The sequence below is a fragment of the Chiroxiphia lanceolata genome, chromosome 7 (genome assembly GCF_009829145.1).
Source record: "Chiroxiphia lanceolata isolate bChiLan1 chromosome 7, bChiLan1.pri, whole genome shotgun sequence".
Classification (NCBI taxonomy): domain Eukaryota; kingdom Metazoa; phylum Chordata; class Aves; order Passeriformes; family Pipridae; genus Chiroxiphia; species Chiroxiphia lanceolata.
In genome coordinates, this window is record NC_045643.1 from 39,525,305 (window position 1) to 39,548,845 (window position 23,541).

Sequence of the window (23,541 nt, forward strand, 5' to 3'; positions counted from 1 at the left end):
CTTTACATGTTTCTGCTTTTATCCAAACTTCCCACATGTGCCTTCCAAAACAGCTCCACTGGGAGAAAAACCGAGTCCTTCGTACACTCCCAAACATAATGTAAGGCCCCTTCCTTATAAATATACTTCAAAATAACCTCGAAAAGGATTATCAGAAAAATAACATGAGCAAAACTGATAGGAAAGTGAGAATTTACCATCACTTCTTACACAAAAGAGAGGTGACATATCAGTGACCTAGAAAAGGAAATTAAACAAAGAATATTACTGGTGTGTGTTACTTGATAAAGTAATGGAAAAAAAACCTGGCGCCATTTCAGGCTACATAAAGGTCCCACTTTAACAGACAGCTGTCTCCAGTGTCATTTAAGTGTGCTTTTTGCTTAGATCATGGTCAATGAATCATGAAAATCAATACGGAAGGAAAACATAAAACCACGCTGCAGACAGGCTCAGCAGTGGAGCATGTACCAACTAGCACCAGCCTTGGCTGGAGAAAGACGTGCCAAATAAACACAGACTAGTTATTCCAACAACATTTATTTAACTCTTAGTAGTTAATTAACAGAAGTCATGACTACTGGTTATTTTCTAACCAGCCATCCCACTGCAGTTACGCACCCCCGGCTCACCACCAAAGCTCTCCCTGCTCTCCCCCGCGTGTGCCGCCTCTGCCCGGCACTCCCGGCCTCACCCACAGCTGGCCTGCAGCCCGGCACAGCTCCCACTCCGAGCACAGCTGGAGCTGGGCGATGGTGGCCCAGAGGTTCCCCACCGTGGCCCGGCTCTGCTGTCCCGGAGCACCCACGGGCAGGACCCGGAGCTGCCCAGGCCTGCCTGGGTGCTGGGCCAGCCCTGCCCCAGGACACGCTGCCGCCTGCTAAGCAATGACTGCTCTCCGAGCAGGAATTTCCATCCCACAGCCCCCTGGACGAGCTATCCAAGTGCCAGTCCCGGGCTGCAGGAAGCCACCGTTGCCGCTGCCAATCGCAGTATTATTTTCAGCTGACAATAACATAAAACCAATCTGAATGGCCAAAGCAGAATAAAGCGTATGTTTTCAGGAACAAACAAAACACGTCTCACGGGTTTCTGCATCTAGCAGCAGATTTTAACATAACACAGAGTGGAACCCAATTAAAATAGTTCCCGTTGAACGGAACAGGCCCGTGTTGGAGTGGAAGGAGAGAGAGCCAACCCCCACATTGTAGCAGTGCTTTGACAGTCTCATAGCAATGACCACCAGTTCAAACACACAGCGCATGCCAGCGCCAGGGAAGCAACAGCAGCATAAGCTCAAATGGTAATTTGCTGCTGAATACACACAAAACCCCTCTCTGCACCACTCAGAAATTACTCATGTTTTAGCAGATTTTTGCTTTGCACCCAGCTGTTGCCTGTTCCCAAGGCATCTACTCACGAATTAGCCATTTCCTCTCTGAAAAGCAGGATTAACTCACAGCAATGGTACTCGGCAGCAGTGAGGCTCGGTCCCCCCAGCCCCTGTCCCTGCAGGTCCCCAGCTTGCCCCTCAGCAGCCGTGCACTCCAGAGGAAGCTGAGCACTGCCAGCAAACAAGCAGATCAGAGCTGAATAAATGAATCCTTTATCAATGCTTTTTAAACTTCATTTTTCTGTCAGTTGGCTGAAAAAACAGGAATTACTAAATCATCTCCAAAACTCCCAGAACTGACTGAATAATATGAACTCACTTGACAGTTTGAGCCAGTAAAAACAAAAGTCACCCCTACTGATGCGTGCAGCAGTCACTGCCCCGTGCCTGGGAACAGTCACCACAGACATGGACAAGACTGCATTCCTTCAGACCAGAGCTCCAGGCTGAACTGTCCCACTGGGTGGACTTCCTGCTCGTCCTGCTTGCCATTTTGGGACACTCCTCACGGTTTCCCAGAGCAAGGATAATCATGACTTGGGCTAGCAGAGTTTGAAACTAAACCAGTGAGCCACTACCACGTGAACCTGGTTGCTGGTCAGGTTTTTTTCCCATGAACCATTTATGCAGTCAAACAAAATCTGCCATGCCTAGGATTTCCCTGAATTCAAAGAGCACTGCAGCATTCCCTCAATACCCAGTTCATGAACATGCAGGAAACTGAGATGTAGCTACTTACATGGCACAAAGCACTTAACCAAGTACTTTGATTCGCCCTCTTTTTATGTTCCCTTCGTAACACCATGATCATTTCCACTCGCTCCAAGTCCCTCAAAGCAATTATTTTCACTCCATTTTCTGGAATCCCCCCTTTCCTTCACCTTCACATGTACCTTCCAGTCCAGGCACTCTCCTTCTGCCACCTTCTCTCCATCTGTCTTCTGCACTAGAAGAATTTCTCATCTACTACATAGCAGATGATTTTCAAAAATTGTCACCTTTCTTTTTTTGGTCATTTTTTAAAAAATAGCTTTTATAACTAAATTCCATCTGGGATCAACAGCTTGTTTGTTCCCTTGTTCCTGCTGGGTTCTGAGGGGCACAGCCAGGGTGCCAGTGAGCTGTGATCTCCAGCAGTGGCACCGAACATCCAACAACAGCATCTGGGGCTCGGTGAAGACAAGGGCTGCTGGACACTGGTTAACACTGGCCCACAGATACAAACACACTGCTGCAAGAAACAACTACAACAACAGACCTTTAGCTCAGAACTCTGATAAGAGATGACTTCTTGCCTGCAGCTGCTCAGAGGAACACCTATTTCTGGACCTGCAGCTGTACATTATCTCTCAGCTCTCCTCCAGCACCAATAAACCCTTCATCTCCCTTCTGCACTCAGAAGCCTGTTCTCCTGGAGTCCTGCCCCTGTCTCACCTCCATACAACCAGAGGCAGGACAGTCTCCTATCAGCACCACAAGCCTGGAGCATAAGAGAGGTCTTGTCTGCAAGTGGTGGGAACATGGATCCCGAACAAAGGCTCTGCTCCATGGTCTGTATTTGACTATAACACGCAGGCTCTGCTCACCTGCCACCAGGTGGGGAGGAGGGGGCAGGAGATGTTTGAGCAGCTCTGTTGTCACCCCTGCAAAAGGCTGAGCTGTCACTGCACCATGACATGGGCACCAGCAGCACCAGCTCAGAGCAGACAAAGCAAGCCACGGAACAAACCCAAAAGCACCGAGTTCCCACAAGCAGGGCTGCAAAGAAATTAAACAGCTTCAAAATAATTCTGTGGTAAACTTCCCAGGGGCAGAGTTGCCAAACTAGAACTCTGGGGAGGGCTGGACGAGCCAGGGCTCTCTGCAGGTCTGCACGGCTCCCCAGGAAAAAGCAATCCCTGGCCACCCGAAAATCCAGCCAGGCTGCACAAGCTGCTCCTGGCAAGGAACATCACACAGAATGATTTCAGCACTACATGGAGTATTTCATCCTTCCTACACGGCTCCAGTCCCCTGCACACAGCTGCAGGGGCTGTGTGATGCTGTGCTGCCATTAGAGAAGTTTTCTTATTGAGGGTAAAGGTTTCTCTGGACCTTCCACGCTGCTTTAAGCCTTCACTCCATCTTCACCCCCTTTCTCCTGTCTCCTCCCTCAAATCCAAAGCCTTAATCTTGGGAAGGCGCAAAATGACAGTGACATAATTTCAAAGCACTTCACAGCCCCAACCCTTCCCAGCTAAGGCTGGATAAATCCCCAGGATGAACACCCAACACCGGGTACACCACACTTGCCTTTTGCTGCAGTCACTTCACTTGAGCAGGAACTCTGCACTCGGGATGGAAGTTTCACTGGACTAATACCAGGAAAAAAATAGCTACAGAAATGCAAAATAAACCCTACTGAGTAATTGTGTGAACATAATGATTCAGAGACAAGCTAAGCAAAATTCAAGTTTTAAAACAAACAAACCAAAAAATCCCCCCACAAAGCCCCCAACCCACACATTTGGAATTTTAACTAGTTTTCTGAAATTTTCAAAACAGCATTTTACATCTCCACGGGTGGAATATTCATTTCAAGTTTTGCTGTGTATTTAAATGCTCACAAGCTGATCAAGGTGATTTAAATTAGAAAGTTGAGTACAATTTAAATAACTCATTTCATGCATGATTTTGTACTTATTTTTTGTTCTTTTTTAAGAAAGGTTTAATTACAGTTCGACACAAATTAACATATTAAGACTAACTTAATACAGGCTTTAAAGACCACTTCCTTCTCTGTCCCTCTACTCCAGCACCCAGGAACCCAGGTTTCCAGTTTTTACAGAAAGCAATACTTTTTTATTATTATTATTTATTTTTACAAATAGAATATTTCTGAGTTTATTTTTAATTGGAAAACAGGCCTACAATGGCCTGATTGTGCTAATTACAGAAGAAAAATTATCAGAGCCTTCTGCCAGTAAAGCCCAAGGACACAGGACGTGTGGCTGTTGAACTGACCTGGCCAAAGCCAGCCAGGTGAGCTTGGCTGGGTGGCCTGGGTGGGAAGAGACAAGACCAGCCTGTTTCTCAGCTCCTGGATCAAGTGGAGTCAGGCTTTGCTGCTCTCAGGAGCCCCAGTAAACGGCCCCCACCATCCCACACCTGAAGTTTCAGGAAGATCTGAAACACTCTTTACAAATCTCTGCCGAGTCTTAGACCAGGAGGGAGTGTTCAATCACCTTTAAACTCTTCTCATTAAGCAGCTGGGGCGAGCCTTTAACAAACTTTATTTAGCATTTACTGAGGGGGTTTACAACAAGCAAACAAAAACACAAATTAAATTAAACCCAAAACAGTTCAGCCATTTAGGGTAATTTTAACTTTTATACTCCAGACGCACAACCGCAAAGGTGCCGCCTATTTCTGCAGGACCTCGGCCTGGCTCCAGGGAGGGTCAGCTCAGCCCTGCAAATCTCATTATTTCCTCAAATCCTTCCACAGAGGCCCAAGTTTTAGCTTGCTAGTTTTTAACTCAATTCAGAGTAAAATCAAATGCTACTTTTTTTTTTTTTGCATGTTTCACGTAGAAAATATTTGCTATGTTCATTTATTTTATTTAAGCATTTTAAATTACTTTAAAAGACAGCTTTTTCTGCAAGCATTTTTGTTTGCTTGCTTTGTAAGGAAGTGGCCTTTCAAGATCAGAGAATCAACAGAATCTCCCTTAATCATCATCAGATACTCAAATATTGCCTTGGTGCCTCAGGGAACCGATCACATACTGCATCAGCAAACCCACCTTCATGCTAAGCTGTAACTCACCGCGGGCCAAAAAAGCCTATTTCCTTTGGCCTGAGTTTGCTTCTTGACACAGTAGCTACTGTGGCCTCTTGACCCATCATTACCACCCAAAAAGAAGATAACACATCATTAAGCACCTTTTTCCTTCAGCTGTTAGGACCACAGGTGCCTGCAGAGGGTCTGTGACCCTAAGAACAAGTTGGGTAAAACCTGTAAGCTGCACCATGCTGACAGCTAACACACTTACAGACACCTTTCATACAATTGTGATATGCCAGTGTTAAATCAGATATTTTTGGCTTGTCCAACATTAATTTTTTAATTAATATGCCATTATAAACTCAATTTCATAAGAATCCCTCATTCCCATACAACCAAACACACCTGTGGAACTGAAACAAGATCAATCCTGTCAAAAAAAGCCTTAAGATTTTTGGAAGAACATTTCAGAACTTTGAGGAAAACCCCCACATTTGGTATCCTTTCCCACTGCTTGCATACCAACCCCTCAGAGACTTCACTTACAGCCCACACGTCACTGCTGTTTGCAGCTTTGGGTTGGGTTTATTTCCCTTCGGGGTCACACTGGACAGTGTTCCAGAAAGAACCTTTTCTACGCACACTCACTTTCTGTTGCCCGAGCCCTACTCCCCTGGGGGACCCCGCAGCCCCCCTGCAGAGGGTCCCTGCCAGTGCAGCCTAAGAAGGGAGGGTGAGCTGTCCAGTCCCCCGTGCCCTGCAGCGCTGCCCTCACACTGCCCACCAAGGGAAAGATGGCAAAAACCACAGTCCCCACCCTGAGAGACGTCACACGTGCCACTGGGAACTGCTCGGGTGAGACAATCCCGAGCCAAACACGCAATCCTTTGCCATCACATCTCTATTGACTTGCCAGCAAGGACCTTCCCCCGATGCCAGGGTACCACTGCAGAACACAGACTGCCCAGCAAACCACCCCAAACCTCACCGAGGGCTTGCTGCCCTCTGCTTTGCTCACACTCGGAACACAAAGCGTGTGCAGAGGGAACAGCACCAATTAACAGCTGACAAGCAATAACTTACTCTGGTAGGGACACTCTGCCACATGCCTGGCCCTGTGCCACTGCCTCCTCTCACGGTGACACCCGAGTCCCACAGAGCCTCCCTGAGTGTCCCTCTTTCCCCAACCCCCCCAGTTACTTGTATCTGTAACGAGAGCCAAACTCCATCTCGGTTCTCCAGAAGGCTCCTTTAGGAGACCTGACAGCAGAGACCACCTTCACTCCCAGCACAGTGGTTCTTCACCCCCTAAACCGTGTGGCCCCAGTGCCAGGGCTACTTTCGGTTCACAGGCACCTGAATTCCTACCAGAAGGCAGGCAAAAGCCAAGAGTGGCGCTCCTCCCCTCCCCAGAAGAACGAGGGCTTCTCAGTTTGTTTAGCTTGGTTTCCCTGTGGCACACACACCCCTGAAGAAGAGCACTTGCTTCTCTTTCCAGATGTCCATCACAGCCAGGAAAAACCATGAATCTCCCTCTTCAAGGAGGGAATCTGTTGATATTTTCACCCAGGTCTGAAAAGAACCATCAGGCACCAGGAGACAAACATCACAGTCCTTCCAAAGCTTGAGGAAAGCTGTTTCCTTGAGGAGTCAGCACAGGCACTCACTCCAGCCACACAAGGACGGACGCTGCAGAGCAGGAACAGTGACCAGGGGACTCTGTGCAGAGGAACAGCAGACACTGAATTGCACCTACTTCACTTGAGAACAGCCTCAAAACACAAGCAAGCTCTCAAGATCCCTTTCTTCAGCATCCATCTGCCACTGTGTTGCTGTGCTGTGGCTCTGTGAACTCAGCCTTGTGGAACAACTTCCAGTTAATTCACCTACTCCATTTGCTTTAGTCCACTCCCCAGAGCTCCATATCCAGCAGATATTTATTTTAAAGCTAAGCCAAAACCATTCAAATGCTAACACTTCAGGGCCTTCAATACTCCTGGTTGCATGAAGGAGGGCCTCTCTTAGAATAAAGAGCATCCACTTCGGGAACTAAACCAACATGACTATAATTGGGCTGCACGTCAAAGTTTCACAAATCCCCAGACTGGAAATAAAGTAGGTTTTACTCCTTGCAGACCCTTTGTCACGGAAGGTGTCGAACTGCACTGCAGCCTCGGGAACAGCAATTCCTCAGCAGAGACTCCAGGAACTGCGTAAGAAAACCAAGCTTCAAAAGCCAGTTGGGTGTTCTGGCTCCTCCCTGCATGGCATTTTGGCCTTCCTAATGGAGAAACAGAAAAGGTTCCCTCCAAATCCTGGATGCTCTTTCACATGAGAGTCCAACACATGTCTTCTCTGAAGGTCTAAACAACATCCAGGAACAAATTCCAAACAAAAAGACGAAGTTAAAGTCTTTTCCAGTCGTTAAAATACGCCACTTTTGCACCAGGCGTGGAAATACCGTATTTCTTTCAAACAGCCTTTTGATGGTGCTTAGGTTTTTATTTCCATCATTTAGGAACAGTCATATTGATTCACTCATTCTTCAAAATATGACGTGTCGTAAGGAAGGTGTATGGAGGGAAGGGTCTAAATAGGTTCAGATTTTAGAACAGGTTTTGCAGACCTTGCCCAGGTTTGCTTCAGAGGTATGACATTAGTCTTACAAACGTGTAAAATGCATACAACCAAGATAGAAAAAACACCCTATTGTTTAGGCAAGCTGGGACATGTCACTCAGATTATTCTCTACTGGAGGCTGATGCAAACATGCCAGGTCCACAAACACACTAAAGTGTCTACGTGGCATTTCTGGCACATTCGTAAAGGCCTAACTGACAACGAACTAACGTGAGGTTAAGGGAGAGCAAAAGCCAAGCCAAAGAGTCGTTCAACAATTTAAGAAGTGCACAGGCCTGACAGCAAAAGCCAAGGAAAGGCAGGACCCCTGAGAAGGGCCACGGAGGAAAGGCCAAGGCAGGCGCCGGCCACGTCCCAGCTGCACCTTCGCGCGGGGACCGGGGAGGCGACACGGCCCACGCGCTGCACGGTCTGCAGGCTGCTGCAGGAGCTCTGTCTGCCACCCCAGCCACTTGAAATAACTTGCATGTTTCTTTCTGGACACAGACGGGTTCAAATTATGCAAAGAAGCTGGAGGAAAGCCAACACTCCAATGATTTAACCTTCATCCTAACCACAAAGACGTACCTCTGCTCTCCCAGACGGGCGTCTGTGAGCTGGGCTGGGCACAAAGGGCTGCCCAGCCGAGCAACAGGGTTCTGCCTGAGAGAGGAACACGACATCAAAGACAGACCCTGTGCTACCCCTGCAGGGAGGACAGCTCCCAAACCAAGAGAAGCAGAGATGGTCCCAGACCACATTTACACGTAGTCACCCCGAGAGGGAAAATGGGTGGAGTAAAAAGATGCTTGCGTGGCATTTTTCATCATCGTTTCACTTAGACTCAGGATGCACACAGGTTTCGCAACTCAATCCAAAAATAAAGGTCAAGTGGAATAAAAATTACTTAGATCAATGCTCAATACATAAGAATAAATGTCTGGAAAATAATTTCCTGAGTTTTCAAAATATTTGCTTTATTTTTCTATTGTAATCAAAATCACCAAGAGTACACACATCCCTCCTCTGTTTTGTTGTGGTTTTTTTTAAATTCACAAGTGTCAGCACTTTTGCATGAGTTAAGAGTACATCTAAAATACTTTTTCTTATCCTTAGAGTCAGTATTTAAAAACCAAATTGAAAATAGGCTTTTTTTTAAAATGCGCAATTTGTTGTAATTCCACTCCTAGGAGACATGAATTAGCTAATTTAATACTCAGTGATGTTTTAGCAGGTTGCTACCCCACAACTGCAACTGCAGTTGCAGCAGGCAGCTACTCTCCAGCAGCAGGAAAGGATTTAATGGATCAAAAAAACCAAAAGATATAACTCCTTATGAAGTCAAGAAGAGTTTCAATGTGCAGCATGGACATGACTTTTACCAATAACCAACCTGCAAGGCATCACCTACCTTTTCTCTAACATAAGAGAATTTTAACGTAATATGATACAATTAATATTCTCTTAAACCAAACCATTATCTTTTGATTTTGTTTTCTCTTCTAAGATTCAGACTTTAAATGACTTAATTGTTGCAGTCCACCCACACAAACACAAGAGACAAGTTTATTGCAGTGGAGAGCCCTAAATAGCACAGTCTGGTTTAGGCTGACTAATACAAACACGTATTTTGTTTAATTTTACATTTGTTCCTAGGGAGATTTCACTCTCATCTCTTCTGCCTCCCATTCCACACCACCTGACAACGCAGGACACCACCACCCCTGAGGGATGAGTAACATGGGGCAGCTCTGGCACCGTGCAGCAGCTCGGGGGACAGGCTGGCCACTGCTGGCCACCAGCTCAGGGGACAGACTGGCCATTGTCCTGCAGAGAAGGGAGGGCAGGCAGGCGTGTGGGACTTCCAAAAACCTGTGTCTGAGCACACAGTGAGGCCACAGCCAAGGCCAAGAGAAAGCCGGTAGCAAGGAAACCTGCAGGAACTCTCCCTGGGGAGCAGAGCACAGCAGGTCCACTCTGGCACAGACAAACCAGGCCAAGGCACCCTAAAAACCCAAACTCAATACTCCTACAATGAACTCAAGCATGGCAACAGTTTTCACAAACACACCGAGGCAGCACAGCATCCTCTGTGTCCGCCCAGCCACTCGTACCCTCGCAGATCCCTCCTTAGCACCAGCACAAGAAAACAAACTGGGAATTAACCTGGGTTAGAACTAACCTGGCAAAGACAGACTAAGTTTTAACCAAATTAACACCTTATCCAGCGCACCACATGGCCAGAGATGCCTGAACGGGGGAAAGAACAGCACACGGAGAGGGAGAAGCAGGACTACTTACTCCCCTGGCATTAGTAGCCAGCAAAAAGGTTTGTGCAACCACAGCCCCAACCGCCTCAAACCGCTGCGCCAGGAACCCCAGGCCATTCGAGGGGAGGGTTGGAGGGGCCTGCTGAGGCACACAGACTCCTGAAAGCAGGGATCAGCAGCTTCCAGGACTTCAAAGGGAAGCCACTTCTAGCCTGCGAGCTATCCGCCCAGCCAAAGGCGGCTGGCAGGGCTGCCAGCCCGCTCCTGCTGTCACCGGATCCCTGCCAGGCAAACAGCAGACCTGCAATTAGAAGAGGTGTTTGTTGGCCTCTCTTCTGCAGCTCATTAGCAGAGGTAAGGCTTGCAGTCAGAACAAGAAAGGCCCGACCTCCAGTGAGCACAACTCACTACAACTGCTCTCTGTAAGACCAGGAACGAGCCCTCCTACCAGTTTCCACTCAACTGAGGGTCATCTGTGGCTTCAGTGTGCCGGGAAGGAATGTTCCAGAGGCTCAGGACAGATGGTTAAGGGTTGCAGCATCACATCTTCTGTAGAAAGGCCCAGATAACAGCCCTTGGTGTTCCCCCTCACCATCTCCTACCTCCATCTCTGGTCATTTCAGACACGGCAAATGATTCCAAAGTCTGCCTTAGACAATCACTGAAGTGGAGGTCTTCTGTTTTAATAAGCTTTTCTTAACCAAGGTGGAGCCTTCCTTTTCCTAAAGCAGAGTGGAGTTACTCTACAGCAAGCTCCAGGCACTTCCCGATGCATCTTCACAGAAGCACCACGAGCAGGGAACAGTGACTTCATCTGAGCCTGGAAGGGAGATCCACTGACAACAGGACTTCTGAGGGCGAGCAACTGCTGAGCTGCCTCTGCATACCAACAGGAGCAACAAACACCGCCACACACACCTCACTCAGCAACAACCTGACCCAAAAGAGGCCAGGAGCAGACACTTAGGAAGAAGCGTGAGGACACAGCATGCAAAGGTCGTTCTCCCATCCTCCTCTGCCCCTGACCCCATACTTCCCAGATGGAGATAAATTCCCAAGCCCAAACCTGCATCTGAACTACTGCATTTACTGGCTCCCTACAGGCCTACCAAGAGATCCAATTATTTCTTAAAAGAAGAATAAGTCTCCTGAATGTCCCACTACAATCAGTCTATGGCTTAAACAGGCAAAAACTGTAAGGTTCAGTTTTACAGCTGCCCATTACTGACTACACACAGTATTCCCCTTTCCTTACATCATAAGAAATTATGTAAGATCATCACTTCCCGTTTACTCACATGTCAATTGTGACTTTACAACCTCTACAGTATTTCCTTTCAGGCACTTCTCCCCTTAGCAGGAGTCAGTGACTTACACACATTGCATCCACACCACCTCACACAGCCTTGCAGAACAAGGCTGAGCCAACTGCACATAAAACTAAAACAGGTCCCGAGCGTGAAGAAACTGTGGAGCTGAAGGACAATGATGATCCCAATCGATCAGGGACTTACACCATCCTTGTACTCAACAGAACTCCAGCACTTGAGATAAGGGGCCTTGATCTGGGGGCTTCTCAGGTGTTTCAGAGCTGATGGCACACTGATTTGCAGGCACAAGGAACGCAGAGCATGTTCTGCCCAGAGCTGGAGAGAATCTTGTGTCCAAGAGGCTCTGGCCCCAACACACTGCCTGGCACAGCAGGGAGGGACAGGCACGGCCAGCGCTGGGACAGCCAGCAAGGCGAGGCACCCACAGCATGAAAGGGCAGAGCACATCAAAGGAACCCTGCCAAAGAGGACCTACCCTACCTGGCAGACTGTGATGCAGCACCTGATGGTGACTATTCAGCTCAGATGAATCACGAGGTCAGCTCTGGCCTGGCGGGGGAACACCCGAGCTGCCAGCAGAGCCCCGGCCCCTCCGCAGCACAGCGCTGCTCCCTGCCACAGGCAGGAATAGCACCTACTTATTTCACTAGGAATGCAGGCACGCTCCTGATGTTCCTTCCAGCAAACAGCATCCCACCGAGTTCAATGCTACTTTATAACCACAGCGCCTTCTCTGTGGATCTTGTCGTGAGAGGAGAACTTTGAGAGCATGTTCTGAACACCAGCAAGGTACAGATGCAAATCCCTCTGCAACTGGAACCTGTGAGCACTGACTGTACACACACAGTTCCACAACAGCACATGTTAACCTCACCTGAGGGTGGGTCATGTGCATGCTCATGGTCCAATGTAACACAGAGAACTACTTCACTACAACTACTTACTGCTATTTGTCTGGGACTTCTATGCCTTTAAAAGCATTACTCTAAAATTGTGTTTTGGCTGAAAACATAGTGGGGAAAAAAAGGAATTTCTTGAAAGCATTTCCATGGAATTCCACACATTTCACAGTCAACAACGTTTTATAAATTCATGATCCCAAAATACTTCGTAAACCCATGCGAAGTCAGCTTTCCAACACTGCTAGGAAACATCATTATTCCTCACTTTACAGACATGTACAGGTATGTACAGCATATAAATAAATATCTTATGCCCTCAACACGTGGCCACAGAACCTATGGCAGCAGAGTTCAAAAGATGAGCTTTCTGACAGCGTCATTTACCTCTGTAACTAAGGTGCTCTTAAACTGTCTCAGTCTTGACTACCCTCAGGTCCTAAAGCAACTAATCCATCCCCTAACACACCCTGCTCAAGGCCAGCCTGCCACCCCCCCATGACATGGTGAATCCTCATCCACAGAGGCACTCGGAGATCACCGCGTTCAGCACCACCACTGCAACCTGCTGTAACCTGACAGCTGCACAGGTGAGTGAGGCAGGTTTATAACCTGCTTATACACATAATCAGATATCAAGATGCCCATTTGAGAGTTCCAATACCAAGACTGTAAATGAATTCAAGCAGCCTTTTTTTTGGCAGGGACAAGGGGGCTGAACGGGTGCCTAATTATTTTACAACGGCTGTCCCTAGATCCTATTTTAGCATCAGGCTTTCATTAAATTTAAGCATGACTTCAGAGCACCAGCTGGCTGGAAAAAACAAAAACCACAAACACAACCCACCCACAACACCCCACTGGTGTTCTTTCCCCCGCCCATGTTCTCTGCCTACCCTCTCTGAGGGCCTGGAAGACACAAGTTCCATTTGGAGAGCCGGCCTCAAAAGCAGATAAGTTCTGCAGGAAATGGCTATATTTAGCCCTCCCCTTTCACCTCGGTTCCTCCACACACTCACATTCTCCTGAGGAAGGACCCTTCTACTCTGTGTTAGAGGTGAGCTTTAGCAGGTTGCCTCAGCAGAACAAACGCAACCAACTTCATATGTGTTAAGAGCGTAACAATCACCAGAATATCAAATATCCATCTACTAAGGCATAAAATAAATTCTCATGTCTCAAAGTGTGTTGAATTGTGAGCTCCAGGAACACAATATGGCCAAAGCCTCTTTATGAGTGATGCCCATGGAGGGTGAGGCTGAACTTCTGCACACACCATTTTGGTCTTCACTAATTCTTTTGTCAGTAACTAAGGCAGCCATCCTATTCTGTACAGAGCATAAACATGAGGTAACAACCTCAACAGCTCTGCAACCAAAATATTTTCAGTTTCCTAATGTAAGTATCAAAATAAGTCATGAAAAAAACAGCAACACTTCCTGGGCAGTGGAACTTAAGGAGACTGTCAGCAACACCTCTGGAAGCATCATCAGCACCAGGCCAGTAGGATTTCCCTTTCCCAGCTTGAAACTCTGAGATATGTAATAAGCCTTAAAACTAAAAATATATAACACAGTTTTATTCTGGCCTAACTACAATTCAGGCCTGTAAGAGCTGATTATTTACAAACTGAGATAGTTGAGGGGTGATCTATCTCACAGCAACAGACCTAAAAGTTTGTCTCTAAATGGAGACAGACCGAAACACATCTGTCACTCAGCATGGAGACAAACAGGCAGAGATTTACAGTCAGGAATGACTCCCAGTCCTGGGCCACTGGGCAAGGAGCACATCCCCACCCCCCCCAGCCAGAGGAATGCAGGTCTTATCCCATCAAACAATTCCTGAGAGAAAGCAAACCTCTCAAAACACTGCACACACTTAACACCTCCTGGGGGGGAGCACAGTGCACACAGGAACTTTTTGTTTCCTTAAAACAGATCTGTAACACCTCCTCCAGAAAAAAAAAAGTTTCAGCCATCAAAGGCCTGAGCTCTGCACTTGAGAGCTCTCCACAGCCAGGACTGCAGCTTTCCCATTTCAATTGCAAGGCACCCCAGCACTGTTCAAACAGCTCCAGCCCTTCAAGGACAGAGCTCGGAGAGTATTTGCAAAGTGCCTGCTGCATTCCAGGTCACAACCGTCCCTCTGAAGATGAGTATAAGGATCACAGCAAAGATCGGATTACAGGAAACAAAAGAAAAGTGAAGGTTAAAAATAGACTTGTCATTGCCCACAGCAAACTGCTACAGCCACAGAGTTTCTTAAACGAGAGGCTGAGATTAATTCAATGCAGACCATAAAAACACGTGAGATTTGGGACAAGAACCTGTTCTCTTTTCAAAGCTCAAAGTATTGCTCCTAAAACAATATGTGTACAGATGTGCCAGTTCTGAAGCTCAGTCCTGAACCTGAAAGCTCCCACCAGTAAACACTGTCCTGAGGCACTGGTGGCTCCAGCACACCTACATAAACCCCAACTATTTCAGAACCTGCTGAAGGTGAATTTCTCTCTCAATTTTTGGAAAACAAAGTGGTTTAAACCCAGTTTACTGTAAAAGTACTGCTAGAAAGAAGTTATTTTTATGCATTTTTCTGGATTAACAGAGTTGGAAAGACTGCCCAGGCAGCTTTCCCTACTATATTCGTGCCCAGATTTCACAGGCCAGCATGTGAAGCCTCCAGGTTAACACACAGACCCGACCTGAGCCTGCTCCAGGACCGTTCTCCCGCTCCAGCCCGAGCCCTGGCAGCAGCCAGGCACATCCCGCTGCCCTTCCTTCCCCCTGGAGCCCAGGGCGAGCTGGCTGGGGGTCACCGGGGGCTCAGACCCCGCTGCCTCTGTGCGCCAGCAGGTTTGGCAGGGGGAGAAGCGCCTTTAGCAGACGAATTGGCACAAGAGCCTGTGGCCCGTAACTTCCCCTCCCTCCCCAGGCACGGACGCGCCGCACCGACACGGGCAGCCCCCGCAGCCCGCCCCGGGCCGGCCCAGGGCAGCCCCCGGGAGGAGGACTGAGCTGTGCCCCGGCCGAGCCGGCACGAGGGAAGGAAGGAGGGGAACGGGAGAGCCCCGAGGCTGCGCCTCCCGCGGTGACCCCGGGCCGGGGGCTCTGTGTGCGCCCCGTGTGCCCCCCGGGCACGGGCACCGCGGGACACCCTCCGGAGACACCCCGGGGCGGCGGCACCGACCGGCCGGGCCGGGACCGGGACCGACCCTCCCGCCGGGCCGGGACCGACCCTCCCGGGGCGGCGGCACCGCCGCGGAGCCGCTCCCGCTGCGGCCGGCGGGGGAGCGCGGCGGGCCCGGCCCGCTCGGGGCCGGCACTCACCTGTGAGGCGGCGGGGCCGGGCGGGCGGAGCGCGGCCGGTCCCGCTCAGGCCGGCGGGGCCATGGGGCGGCCGCGGCGGCTCCGCTGACAAAGGAGCGCGGGCGGGGCCGCCCGACCGGCAACGGCCCCGCGTCACTTCCGAGCGGCCGCCCCCGACACCGCCCCCTGCGGGGCAGCCGCGGCACTGCGGGCGGGACGGGACGGCAGGGGTCGGGTGTGCGGGACCGAACCATCCCACCCACGGGGAACCAGGCGGCCGAACCCACCAGGGGACTACAGCCAGAATCCCTGGATGGGTCAGGCTGGAGGGGACCGCAGTGTCCCATCGGGTCCCACCTCCCTGCTCAGGCAGGGCCATCCCGGAGCACATGGCACAGGGTTGTGTCCAGACGGTCCTGAGATATCCCCAGTAAGGACACTCCACACCCTGTCTGGGCAGCCTGTTCAGAGCTGGGTCACTGCCCAGCAAAGAAGTTCTTCCTCCTGTCCAGGTGGAGCTTCCTGGGCATCAGCTCCTGCCCGTTCCTGCTGGGCCATTGCTGGGCCCCCTCAGCAGAGCCTGGGCCCTCCTCTGCCCCCTCCCTGCAGCCCCTGACACCCCCTGGGGAGGGCCCCTCTCAGGCTCTGCTCTGGAGGCTGAACAGCCCCAGCTCCCTCAGCCTTTGCTGCTCCCAGAGCTGCTCCATCCCTTGGGCATCTCCGCAGCCTCCCCTGGACCCACTGCAGGAGCTCCACGTCCCCCCTGTCCCAAGGAGCCAGAGCTGGACAAAGCACTCCAGATGTGCCTCACAGGGCTGAGCCAAACTGCAAATATCCTGGTACAAGACTGATGTGTCTCACTTTCTAAAAAAAATAATCTGACTCCAATTTTCACACTGAATTACTCATAAACTAGTTAGTGTCATGTCATAATTTTTAAGGTTGAAGGTGACTTCATTCCTCTTGCAGTTTAACCCCTGAATGAATTTCCCAAAATCCCGTATTCTTTCAACCACAGTACTTCAATCATACTCCATGTCATAGAATGATACCAGACTGGTTTGAGGTGGAAGGGACCTTAAAGCCCATCTCATTCCACCCTCTGCCACAGGCAGGAACACTTTCCACCAGCCCAGGTTGCTCCAAGCCCCGTCCAACCTGGCCTTGGACACTTTCAGGGCTGGGGCAGCCACAGCTTCTCTGGGAAACCTGTGCCAGGGTCTCCACACCCTCACAGGGAAAAATTTCTCCCCAGTATCTAATCTAATTCCTAATATCTAATCTAAACCTACTTTCTTTCAGTGTCATCAACAAGAATTGGATTATAGACCATGGGTACATTAAGCTTTGGGGTACATTAAGGTCACCATGATGCAAACACCCTCAGTCTGACTGGTTTGGGTGGAACCATGTCCCTGTGCCAGCTGCCCTAAGAAAACGTCACTGAGGTTCCTGGAAAGGCACAGGTTTCTTCCTAAAGGGGAAAATACAGCGGCTTTCCAGAACAGTTGCATCTAATTACTATTAACAGAGTGCTTACACTGTGATATGACAAATGAAGGACACGAAATCCTACATTTTAAACAAGGCTGAACAATCCCGAGCAGATCAAGAACATCAGAAATTCCCAAATATTATTGACCTGGTGCTCCACATACCTTCTGACCGTTCCTGGCATTCAGGCTGTGCATCCCTGCACTGCTCTGTATTTCCCCAAGGCAGTGGTGGGATGGCAGAGCCTCGGGAGGCAGCAGGGAGGGCGAATCCCACCACCCCAGCAGCTCCAGCTGGGTGACATCGCTCTGTCAGCTGTCACATTCCCTCTGGGATCAGTGTGGGGCTGCCCTCATGGTCCCAGAGCCTCGTCCTGCGTGTGCTGGGCCGTGTTTGTGTTCCCGGGGAGCCCCCCGGACACAGCTCTGCTGCGCATGGACATGGAGCCTTTCCAGGCTCTCACAGCCCACGGCCTGTCTCTGTGGGCAGCACAGGCTCCCTCCTGTCCCTGTGGGCAGCACGGGCTCCCTCCTGTCCCTGTGGGCAGCACAGGCTCCCTCCTGCCCTGGACACCAAGGCTGTGCACGAGGATCAGCCTCGGGCCGTGTTCCTGTGAGAGCAACAAGCCCGGCCCACCGCCCCAGCCATGGAGGCACAGGGAGGAGAGACCCTCCAGTGTCCCTTAGGCCTTGGCAGGGGCTGCCCAGGGAGGTTTGGAGTGCCCATCCCTGGAGGTGTCCCAGGAAGGCCTGGCCATGGCACTCAGTGCTCTGGGCTGGGGGACAAGGGGGGCATCGGGCACAGGGGGCACTCCATGGTCTAGGAGGGCTTTTCCAACCTAACTGGTTCTGGGATTCTGCCTCAGGTTGGAGCAGAGGCACACTGTGCCCTCCCTCACTGCTCCTGTGGGACAAGGGACGTGGTCATGCTTTTCCTCCAGACATGCAGTGCTTCCCCAGCAGTGACATGAGCACCTGTGAGACAGGAGGAGAGGGACTCAGAGGGCAGGAGCAGAAGACATGGAGACACAGCATGACTCAGGCTGGGACAGCATGGAGAGCAATCCCAGCCGTGGTGCCGGGGTGGGACATGAACATCAGTTCCCTTGGGAAAAGGCAGGTGCATGGAGAGTTTGGGAAGTGCTCCTGCCGAAGCTCCTTTGTACATACAGCCCATTTATGCACCACTCTCCAAATGGGGCCAGGATTTGACTCACTATGAGTAATAGGAATGTTTTAAACAGAGAAAAGAATACTAATTCCCTTAAAAACACAAATAGGTCTACATTTGGCTCAACAGCACAAGGCCAGTGATTTTCCATAGTGTACTGCCAAGTAGCTGAATGTGACATTCAAGTTGCTCATGTGTAGGTGTTCCTTGGGAGAAAATACAGCTCTAACAAGGACCATTTTCCAAAAGAGAAGTCTAAAGGTTGGGTATCTAATAGGGCTTTTCAGAATCTAGCCAAACAGCTACGTTTCCAGAAGTGCCAAGCTTCCCTTAAGGCTCCACAGGTGGTGCTGGCAGCCAACACTTCTGAACACCCACCTGCTTATTTGCAGCCTAAAGCACTTCTGACAGTCGTATCCCACGCGGTTATTAGAGCTCACAACCACGGGGGACACTGCAGGAGCCACCCCTCACTAATGGCAGGCTGTGGGGCTCCCAGGAGACACGAGGAGCCACAGGGGTTAGAAGCACTTTGCATGGAAAAGTTCCTACTTCATGTCTGGTAGAAGAACATGAATTTTGGAACCTGTCATTGAGTAACCCACGCATGGCTCACCAAGGGACAGCTGTTGCTAAGTGCTCGTTCACAGCCACGGGAGGAACCAGTGCTGGGAACTGGAATTAGGTCTTGTCAGCTCCAGCCCACAGCCTCCTGTAACTGGATCACATCAGTTTAGATGCTGCTGATTTCTAATTAATGGTGAAGGAGAGGGAAGAATTAGGTTACTGAAGTAATCTCAGCATAATCTGTAAACAGGGCTATTTTTCTATCCTTCTTGTTTGTCATCATAAGCATCTTTACAAATAAATTTGCTTTCCAACATGTACAGGGATTTTTCAGTTATCTTTTCTATCATTATTGTGAGTGTTGCTAGGAAATTCCAGCTGTAAATAGAATTTTATCTGTAATAATGTTATGTGGGGAGAAAAGCAGGGCTGGAGCCTGAGAGGGATATCATGACAAGGTGTTTGGGTTAGTGGCTGGCAGCGCTGTCTCGGAGTCAGGAGCGCTGGTTCTGCCGCCGACAGAGATCTGGGGAGGATCACAGGGCTGTCTCTGTGCCCCAGGTGCCAGGCTGGCACACAGAGGGCAGGACAGCTCCCGGCTTGTCAGGTATTCTGCAGTCCTCCAAGGAAAGGTGGGATGGATTTGATAAGAGTATTCATACACAGTTGACTTTGCACAGCTCTGCAAGGTGCAGAGTATGATTAAATTTTAGGCTGTTGCAGCTGCTGGCAGAGAACCTCATGTGGCTCTTTCCATGACACAACACAGTCTGGAACTTCTTCCCAGGTAATGTTTGCATTAATCAGGTGTAATAATGGCATGTCCATGTGAAAGGAGCACTATGGGCTCGAACTGTCACGCACAGACATCAGAAAAAAACCATTAATGTTATGCAAATGCCACACTCTTCAGAAGTCTGTGGGCCCCAGAACACAACACATGTAGAGCACACCTTGAGCTGTGGGGCAGGTTTGCCCTGTCATCCTTCCACATAGAAACCCTCCCAAGACAGTGAGGACAGCAAAATCAGGCTTCTCTGTTTTGAAGCTATTTCCATGGTAACCTGAACTGCCTTGGTACTTCATAAATTCTGCCTCTCTGGAGCAGCTGGGATTTCAAGTCAGACCACTTCACAATGTTCTTGGAGTGCAGGAACAGCTCACAGAGCTAAAAGATGCCATAGAGAAAATTTTTGGAAGACTGAGGAGCTGCAGGACCCCAGCCCAGTCACCTCACTTGGCAGAACCATCTCCCTTTAGACTCCCATGTCTTTTCCATCTCTGCAGGGCGTTGAGTGCTGTCCCGTCCCACCAGAGGGGATGGGCAGGGCTGGGGGCCAGGCCAGGCCAAGCACTGAGGGGGGATGGCCCTGGGGCTGGACAGAGCCCAACAGCAAAAAACCCACAAACTAACACTGTTATTCCTTCTAAAATACACAATAAATTGTAATTTAGTTACAGCATATGAAACAAGGCTGTGCATGACAAAGCCAACCTGATAATTGCCTTCAGTGCTGCTGAGGTTTTTAACTCTTTAGCATTATTAACATCAGGACATAAAGACTTTGCTTATGTGCTCGAGGTGAGCTGTGGTACAGAAATAATAATCCAAGTGACCTTCCAAGCTCCTGCTTGTCAGGAATTATTTTCTTTTGCCTTGGGGAAATTTCTAAATATATATCTCTGTATATATGTATGCAAATAAGCAAATCTGGCTGTTGCAACGTAGCAACGTTTCATCACCACCCCCTCCCAGTGTACAGTCAGCACTGGTCTGAGCACAGCTGCTGAGAAAACCCCGGGAAGCACTCGGGTTTGAAATTAAAGAGCTTGTTTTAATGTTTAGCTGTGACCGGTGTGCCTGGGAGTGCACAGATCTCATCAGGCGTCCGTGAGTCAGCGCCTGAGTCACGGCCGGAGCCGCGCTGGGGCTGCCGGGGCAGCCGGCGGTGCCTGTCCCAACAGCTCCACTGCCCGCACGGCTCCCACGGGCTGCCCGGGACACGCCAGGGCTGGGAGCACAGCGAGGACTCGCCTCCTGTCCCGTGGGTTCTGGGGAGCTCACCCCAAGCACCTTCCATGATCCCCTTGTTCAGGTCCTTACATCGTGCACCCCTTTGCATCGCAAACCCCACGGACGTTGGGGCATCAGGGGGCCAGGTGTGATTCTGCATGAGCACAGAGAGGAGAACCCAGCCCCCAGTAATTAACAATAACCTATAATTGCTACCAGTTCACTTTTACACAAATCACACAGTATTATTAAATTAAGCAGACTGTGTTCTTGCATCTGAGCTTTAGCAGCATAACTCATTTTCATGCCATTTTTTAAAATAGCTCTGGTAATTAGTCCTGTGCTTTCCAAGCCCATCACATGCAGTGCTTTGTTTCACCAAAACACCCACCAAAAATGCTCAAGTTCTCTAATTGCAAAGATTCCCTTCACACGGCTGTGCAGCTCCTTTCTGCTCCAGGTGTTATTCAGGAATAGCCAACTGGAATTTATTGAAATTATGTTGAAATATAAACTATGGAAACTGCTCCCCAGCTTGGGGGGGAGCCCTCGTGGGCCAGGGTTCAGCCCGTGGGAACTCTCAGTCAGGGGAGCCCGGCTGTGTGGGGGGTTTGGGGGGGAAAGGCCAGCGAGGTCATCTCCATTCCAAACACCAAGGGCAGGTGCTGGTGCCCACCCAGTGCCCCAGCCAGTGCCATGCACAGCACCCTGCTCCATGCCCCACTCAGCACCCTGCTCAGTGCCCCGCTCATGGAAGTTCTGTCCCCTGTGCCAGCCCTGCATCCCGCCGGCCCCGCTGGTGCAGTCATTCCCTCTCCTCCCGCTTGGCTGGGAAGGAGCTTTTTTTGGCCTCTGCTTCTGTCATCTGGCATTTAAATGTAACGAGAGCTCTCATTGCTAACATTTATAGCAGCAAAATATTTAAGTTCTAGGGCTTGTAACACATGTTGTCCGTGTCCCGTTGCCAGGCCCAGCTGCAGGCTCCCCAGCCCTTCCCTGGGCTGCTGTCGGGGCTGTGCCAGGGGCAGAGCTGTGCCCGCCTGAGCGGGAGCTCCGGGGGCAGCCAGGGAGCACCAGAACGGCCCTCAGGGACCCCCGGGTGGGCTCCCGGGCCGGCTGCACCCAGAGAGTGCTGGCACACGAGGGCAGGGCAGGGTTTGTCAAACTGGCCCGTGAGGCAGAGGAGAGGAGGCAACAGGAGAAGGACAAGCCACAGTCACCAGCCTGCCACAACCACACACAGGCAGAGAGAAGGTGCTTCAAAGTGCCTGATCCAGACCTTCCTCTGCCAGGGCGTGTGTTTGGATGCTCCCACTGCTGCCACTGCAATCAGTCCACAAAATTGCCTGGAAACGGAGAGCAAGCACAGCCCACTCTGCCCACGTGGAGCTGCACGTGGCCCCTGTCCCTTGCCCCCTTCGTGCAGCTCGCAGTGCCAGGCAGCCCAGGGGTCCCACAGTGCCAGGCTGTCCGTGGATCCCACAGTGCCAGGCTGTCCATGGATACCACAGTGCTGGGCTGCCCAGGAATGCTCCCACCTCTGGGTGTGAGTGGAGCAAAAGCACCCAGGGAAGCAGAAAGACTCAGCCCCACAGCCATCTAATAAAGTTGTTCCTGGCTTTTGAAAAAGCCTAAAGCAACATCAGCTGTTACCAAAGAGCGTTTTCATCCCAATCCTGTTTTGCCCTTGGCTATGGTAACCTCGGTGCTCAGAGAGCTGGTTTGGTCAGTCTGCACCTGGGGGCAGGGGGAGAGGGACAGCAGTGGCTCCTGGCCACCATTCCCCACCTGGCCCTGGAGCTTTGGGGTCATCCCAAAGCCACAGGTCCTGGATACACTAGACACCTCAAGGGCTGTGCAGAACAAGAAGAGAGGCTTCTGCTCCTTAGGATCACAGCAAGCAGCTCAAGATGCAAACCCCAAAGGCTCAGTCAGACAACACAGGAAAAAAACCACATTTTTTAAGCCTACATATTTTTGAACCAGTCTCCAGATCTCTCTCCCTGGGGTTGAATTGAGGGAGCCCTCACATCTGCAGGAGCACAGCAGGGGCCAGCAGCCATCTCAGCCACCACTGTCCTCTTTTCCCACTTGTCTCTGTTAGGAATCCCCAACTCACTATGGGCTGAGGAGGGTCTTGTCACGTGCACCTCTCTGTGACAGGTTCCTTCTGCTTGGAGGTGGAGCTGGGCTCTGAGCTGGAAAACTGTCAACTACTTTGGAGCAGCCTTGACCCATGCTTTTCTATCTGGACCCAGGAGGGAGAGGAGGTGCTGGATGCAAGGACTGGGCCATCTTTGTATGATATCTGCCAGCAGAGAGCAGGACTGATGCCTCCAAAGCACAGGGAGTGGGGTCAGAGCAGCAAGGGCCAGGGCCTGAGCATCTCATAGGGAGGACAGGCTGAGGGAGTAGCAGCCGTGGTGAGGACAGTTCTCATCCAAGGATTCTCATAAAGCCAGGAATCATGTTTATTTTCCTCTCCACTAGCTGATTAAGTGGCTGGAGCAGGGAAGACACGTGATTCATCGTTTGACTCAGGACAGAGAGCCGAACAGTGCTCACTGTGATGCTTCTGGACAGCTGGAAAGGGACAGAGGGAGAGTGTCTGTCACCAGTGGAGGTGACAGAAATAACCCAGCAGTGTGTCAGAGGGCAGACAGCCCGGCACAGCCAGTGTGTGCTGTGAGACACCATCATATTTAAATAAA

At 50.4% G+C, this 23,541-nt stretch overlaps 1 protein-coding gene across 5 annotated transcripts in view; it reads right to left on the reverse strand.

Moving 5' to 3' along the window:
• Window positions 1–23,541, reverse strand: part of ACVR1 (activin A receptor type 1) — a 68,706-nt gene that overhangs the window by 32,244 nt on the left and 12,921 nt on the right. Inside the window, exon 1 of one of the 5 annotated variants that reach the window (XM_032693308.1) lies at window positions 15,607–15,663. The exons of 2 other annotated variants lie outside the window; for them this stretch is intronic. Coding sequence is in view for 1 of the 3 variants with exons in the window: in XM_032693307.1 (XP_032549198.1) it covers window positions 10,079–10,089 (11 nt within the window). In the remaining 2 variants the exon portion in view is untranslated. Of the gene's footprint in view, window positions 1–3,685; window positions 3,709–10,078; window positions 10,106–15,606; window positions 15,664–23,541 lie in introns of those variants that run through there. 2 more of the 5 variants (XM_032693307.1, XM_032693309.1) reach the window with 2 other exon arrangements.